This window comes from Scyliorhinus canicula, chromosome 16 (assembly GCF_902713615.1).
Source record: "Scyliorhinus canicula chromosome 16, sScyCan1.1, whole genome shotgun sequence".
NCBI lineage: Eukaryota > Metazoa > Chordata > Chondrichthyes > Carcharhiniformes > Scyliorhinidae > Scyliorhinus > Scyliorhinus canicula.
In genome coordinates, this window is record NC_052161.1 from 97,902,678 (window position 1) to 97,908,677 (window position 6,000).

The following is a 6,000-nucleotide window of genomic DNA, read 5'->3' on the forward strand; positions in this document are numbered from 1 at the left end:
GAGAGAGACGCGGGGGTGGTAGGGGGGAGAGAGACGGGGGGTAGGGGGAGAGAGAGACGCGGGGTCGGGGGAGAGAGGAGCGGGGTGGGGGGAGGGAGAGAGACGCGGGGTCGGGGGGAGAGAGACGCGGGGTCGGGGGGAGAGAGACGCGGGGTCGGGGGGAGAGAGAGCGGGGTCGGGGGGAGAGAGACGCGGGGTCGGGGGGAGAGAGACGCGGGGTCGGGGGGAGAGAGAGCGGGGTGGGGGGAGAGAGACGCGGGGGGGGAGAGAGCGCGGGGTCGGGGGGGAGAGACGCGGGGGCGGGGGGGAGGAGACGCGGGGGTAGGGGGGAGAGAGAGGGGCGGGGGAGAGAGAGCGGGGTAAGGGGGAGAGAGAGAGCGGGGTCGGGGGGAGAGAGACGCGGGGTCGGGGGGAGAGAGACGCGGGGTCGGGGGGAGAGAGACGCGGGGTCGGGGGGAGAGAGGCGCGGGGTCGGGGGGGAGAGAGGACGCGGGGTCGGGGGGAGAGAGGCGCGGGGTCGGGGGGAGAGAGGCGCGGGGTCGGGGGAGAGAGGCGCGGGGTCGGGGGGAGAGAGGCGCGGGGTCGGGGGGAGAGAGGCGCGGGGCGGGGGGAGAGAGGCGCGGGGTCGGGGGGAGAGAGGCGCGGGGTTGGGGGAGAGAGGCGCGGGGTTGGGGGAGAGAGGCGCGGGGTCGGGGGGAGAGAGGCGCGGGGTCGGGGGGAGAGAGGCGCGGGTCGGGGGGGAGAGAGGCGCGGGGTCGGGGGGGAGAGAGGCGCGGGGTCGGGGGGAGAGAGGCGCGGGGGTGGGGGGAGAGAGGCGCGGGGTCGGGGGGAGAGGCCGCGGGGTCGGGGGGAGAGAGGCGCGGGGTCGGGGGGAGAGAGGCGCGGGGTCGGGGGGAGAGGAGGCGCGGGGGTGCGCGGGTCGGGGGGAGGAGAGGCGCGGGTCGGGGGGAGAGAGGCGCGGGGTCGGGGGGAGGAGAGGCGCGGGGTCGGGGGGAGAGGAGACGCGGGGTCGGGGGAGAGACGCGGTGGTCGGGGGGAGGAGACGCTGGGGTCGGGGGGAGGAGACGCGCGGGGTCGGGGGGAGGAGGACGCGGGGTGGGGGGGGAGGGAGACGCGGGGTCGGGGGGAGGGAGCGCGGGGTCGGGGGGAGGAGACGCCGGGGTCGGGGGGAGAGGAGGACGCGGGGTCGGGGGGAGGGAGACGCGGGGTCGGGGGAGGAGGAGCGCGGGGTCGGGGGGAGGGAGAAGCGGGGTCGGGGGGAGGGAGACGCGGGGTCGGGGGGAGGAGAGTCGCGGGGTCGGGGGGAGGGAGACGCGGGGTCGGGGGGAGGGAGAGCGCGGGGTCGGGGGGAGGAGAGCGGGGTCGGGGGGAGGGAGACGCGGGGTCGGGGGGAGAGAGACGCGGGGTCGGGGGAGAGAGACGCTGGGGTCGGGGGGAGAGAGACGCTGGGTCGGGGGGAGAGGAGACGCGGGGTCGGGGGGAGAGAGACCGCGGGTCGGGGGAGAGGAGACGCGGGGTCGGGGGGAGAGAGACGCGGGGTCGGGGGGGAGAGAGACGCGGGGTCGGGGGGAGAGAGACGCGGGGGTAGGGGGAGAGAGACGCGGGGTCGGGGGGAGAGAGACGCGGGGTCGGGGGGAGAGAGACGCGGGGTCGGGGGGAGAGAGACGCGGGGTCGGGGGAGAGAGACGCGGGGTTGTGGGGGGGAGAGAGACGCGGGGTTGTGGGGGGGAGAGAGACGCGGGGTTGTGGGGGGGAGAGAGACGCGGGGTGGGGGGGAGAGAGACGCGGGGTGGTGGGGGGGAGAGAGACGCGGGGGTGGGGGGGAGAGAGACGCGGGGTCGGGGGAGAGAGGACGCGGGGTGGGGGAGAGCGGGGGGGAGAGAGACGCGGGGCCGGGGGGAGAGAGACGCGGGGTCGGGGGAGAGAGGCGCGGGGTCGGGGGGAGAGAGGACGCGGGGTCGGGGGGGAGAGAGGCGCGGGTCGGGGGGTAGAGCAGAGCGGAGAGGCGCTGGGCGGGGGGAGAGAGGCGCGGGGTACGGGGGGACGCGAGGCGTCGGGGGGGCGGAGGGAGAGAGGCGCGGGGTTGGGGGATGAGAGGCGAGGGGTTGGGGGAGAGAGGCGCGGGGTTGGGGGGAGAGAGGCGCAGGGGTTGGGGGAGAGAGGCGCGGGGTTGGGGGAGAGAGGCGCGGGGTGGGGGGGGGAGGGCGCGGGGTTGGGGGAGAGAGGCGCGGGGTTGGGGGAGAGAGGCGCGGGGTTGGGGGGAGAGAGGCGCGGGGTTGGGGGAGAGAGGCGCGGGGTTTCCTCCGGGGTTGGGGGAGAGAGGGCGGGGGTGGGGGAGAGAGGCGCGGGTTGGGGGGAGAGAGGCGCGGGGTTGGGGGAGAGAGGCGCGGGGTTGGGGGAGAGAGGCGCGGGGTGGGGGAGAGAGGCGCGGGGTTGGGGGAGAGAGAAGCGGGGTTGGGGGAGAGAGGCGCGGGGTTGGGGGAGAGAGGCGCGGGGTTGGGGGAGAGAGGCGCGGGGTTGGGGGAGGGAGGCGCGGGGGTGGGGGAGGGAGGCGCGGGGTTGGGGGAGAGAGGCGCGGGGTTGGGGGAGAGAGGCGCGGGGTTGGGGGAGAGAGGCGCGGGGTTGGGGGAGAGAGGCGCGGGGTTGGGGGAGAGAGGCGCGGGGTTGGGGGAGAGAGGTGCGGGGTTGGGGAGAGAGAGACGCGGGGTTGGGGAGAGAGAGACGCGGGGTTGGGGAGAGAGAGACGCGGGGTTGGGGAGAGAGAGACGCGGGGTTGGGGAGAGAGAGACGCGGGGTTGGGGAGAGAGAGACGCGGGGTTGGGGAGAGAGACACGCGGGGTTGGGGAGAGAGACACGCGGGGTTGGGGAGAGAGAGACGCGGGGTTGGGGAGAGAGAGACGCGGGGTTGGGGAGAGAGAGACGCGGGGTTGGGGAGAGAGAGACGCCGGGTTGGGGAGAGAGAGACGCGGGGTTGGGGGACAGAGACGCGGGGTTGGGGACAGAGACGCGGGGTTGGGGAGAGAGACGCGGGGTTGGGGGGAGAGAGACGCGGGGTTGGGGGGAGAGAGACGCGGGGGTGGGTGGGTGGGGAGAGAGACGCGGGGGTGGGTGGGTGGGGGAGAGAGACGTGGGGGTGGGTGGGTGGGGGAGAGAGACGTGGGGGTGGGTGAGTGGGGGAGAGAGACGTGGGGGTGGGTGGGTGGGGGAGACGTGGGGGTGGGGTGGGTGGGTTCGGGGGAGACGTGGGGGGGGGGTGGGTGGGTGGGTTCGGGGGAGACCTGGGGGTGGGGTGGGAGGAGAAGTGTGGGTGGGGAGACATGGGGGTGGGGGGGAGACGTGTGGGGGGGAGACGTGTGGGGGGAGACGTGTGTGGGGCGAGACGTGGGGGTGGGGTGCGGAGACGTGGGGGTCAGACGTGGGAGTTGTGGGGGGGGGGGAGATGTGAGGGGGGAGATGTGGGAGGGGGGAGACGTGGGAGATGTGGGAGGAGGGAGACGTGGGAGATGTGGGAGGGGGGAGACGTGGGAGATGTGGGAGGGGGGAGACGTGGGAGTTGGGGGGGGGGGGGGGGGGAGAGACGTGTTGGGGGAGAGACTAGGGTATTCTGTGGCACATTCCCCCACAATGCGCAGCGATGTTTTAAAGGCGCCGCCGGGATTTCAGTCCTCGGCACGGCCGTTACCTGCGGGCGTCCCTCCGGCAGGAGCCCAAGCGGATGCGGTACGCGAGCTCGATGTGCTCCTGCTTGACCTCCTCCGGCCTGACGCACTCGGTCCACTGCCAGGCCGCCTTCTCCAACTGCTGCTTGGGGGCCATAGGCACCGCTCAGCCTGCGACAGGAAACCGGCGACTCTCCTCCCCGCCGGCAGCCTCCACTCCGAGTCCCGGGCCGGGGCCTATCCGTTCTGCCCGCGGCCTCCACTCCGAGTCCCGGGTCGGGGCCTATCCGTTCCGCCCGCGGCCTCCACTCCGAGTCCCGGGCCGGGGCCTATCCGTTCCGCCCGCGGCCTTCACTCCGAGTCCCAGGCCGGGGCCTATCCGTACCGCCCGCGGCCTCCACTCCGAGTCCCGGGGCCTGCTCCGTGCCGCCAAACAGCCGGGAAGATGACGTAGTCCACCCAGGAGCACAGGAAACTCTGACATCATGTCCGCTGCTACCTCTGACGTGCTGCACGGGCTAGAGCTTCCTCAGTTTGCAGTGCGCAGGTGAAGGCCATTCAGCCCATTGTGTCAGCACTGGTTCTTTTTTTCAAATAGTAATCCAGTTCTTTAGAACCAGAGAACACAGTCCCATGATATGGGGTAGACCATTTAGAACTGAAATTAGAAAAATGTCTGCATTCTGGGGGGAGTGGAACCTGTGGAATGTTCTACCTGTGGAAACCAAGTCACTGAATATATTCAAGAAGGAGATAGTTTGTTTTATATTTAAAAGGCATCAAGGGGCACGCGGAGTAAGCGGGAATGTGGCTCATGAGTTAATGACTCAAAACAAAGGTATATCATAGTGAGGAAGGATTCTAGGAAGGGAATAAATCATCCATGGTTAACCAGCGAACTTATACTGAAAGAAAAAAACATTACATGGCAAAGATTAATGGCAAGCCAGATAGTTAGGCAAGTTTTACAAACCAACAAAGATGACCAAAAAATAAACTATGCAGGTAAATTAGCAAGTAATATGAAATTAGAAAACTTCTTTAAATATATAAAAATGAAGAGAGAGGCCAAAGTGAACATAGGTCCCTTAGAGAATGAGACTGGGGAAATAATAATGCGGAGGAGTTCAACAAATGCTTTGTGTCAGTCTTCATGGTGAAAGACACTAATAATATTCCAAAAATACAAAATAATCAAGGGCAAAAGGGGGAGGAAATATATACAATAACTCACTAAAAACAAGTACTGGGAAAACCAATGGGGTTAAAGGTCGATAAGTCCCCAGGACCTGATGGGTTACATCCCAGTAAACTAAAGGAAGTAGCCACAGAGATAGTGGATGCACTGTTAATTATCTTCCAGAATCCTTAAATTCTAGAAAAGTCCCCAAGGATTGGAAAACTGCCAGTATGACATCCATATTCGAAAAAGGAGGGAGAGAAAACAGGTAACATAAGAACATAAGAACTAGGAGCAGGAGTAGGCCATCTGGCCCCTCGAGCCTGCTCCGCCATTCAATTAGATCATGGCTGATCTTTTGTGGACTCAGCTCCACTTTCCGGCCCGAACACCATAACCCTTAATCCCTTTATTCTTCAAAAAACTATCTATCTTTACCTTAAAAACATGTAATGAAGGAGCCTCAACTGCTTCACTGGGCAAGGAATTCCATAGATTCACAACCCTTTGGGTGAAGAAGTTCCTCCTAAACTCAGTTCTAAATCTACTTCCCCTTATTTTGAGGCTATGCCCCCTAGTTCTGCTGTCACCCGCCAGTGGAAACAACCTGCCCGCATCTATCCTATCTATTCCCTTCATAATTTTAAATGTTTCTATTAGATCCCCCCTCATCCTTCTAAATTCCAACGAGTACAGTCCCAGTCTACTCAACCTCTCCTCATAATCCAACCCCTTCAGCTCTGGGATTAACCTAGTGAATCTCCTCTGCACACCCTCCAGCGCCAGTACGTCCTTTCTCAAGTAAGGAGACCAAAACTGAACACAATACTCCAGGTGTGGCCGCACTAACACCTTATACAATTGCAACATAACCTCCCTAGTCTTAAACTCCATCCCTCTAGCAATGAAGGACAAAATTCCATTTGCCTTCTTAATCACCTGTTGCACTTGTAAACCAACCTTCTGTGACTCATGCACTAGCACACCCAAGTCTCTCTGAACAGCGGCATGCTTTAATATTTTATCGTTTAAATAATAATCCCGTTTGCTGTTATTCCTACCAAAATGGATAACCTCACATTTGTCAACATTGTATTCCATCTGCCAGACCCGAGCCCATTCACTTAACCTATCCAAATCCCTCTGCAGACTTCCAGTATC

General features: G+C 64.9%; 1 protein-coding gene across 3 annotated transcripts in view; it reads right to left on the reverse strand.

Moving 5' to 3' along the window:
* Positions 1-4,105, reverse strand: part of usp48 (ubiquitin specific peptidase 48) — a 155,343-nt gene extending 151,238 nt beyond the window's left edge. For 2 of the 3 annotated variants that reach the window (XM_038821324.1, XM_038821323.1), the window contains exon 1: positions 3,683-4,104. In XM_038821324.1, the coding sequence (XP_038677252.1) occupies positions 3,683-3,816 (134 nt within the window). In that variant the 5' untranslated portion in view covers positions 3,817-4,104. Of the gene's footprint in view, positions 1-3,682 lie in introns of all 3 variants that reach the window. The other variant, XM_038821325.1, reaches the window with a different exon arrangement.
* Between the last annotated feature and the right edge of the window lie 1,895 nt (positions 4,106-6,000).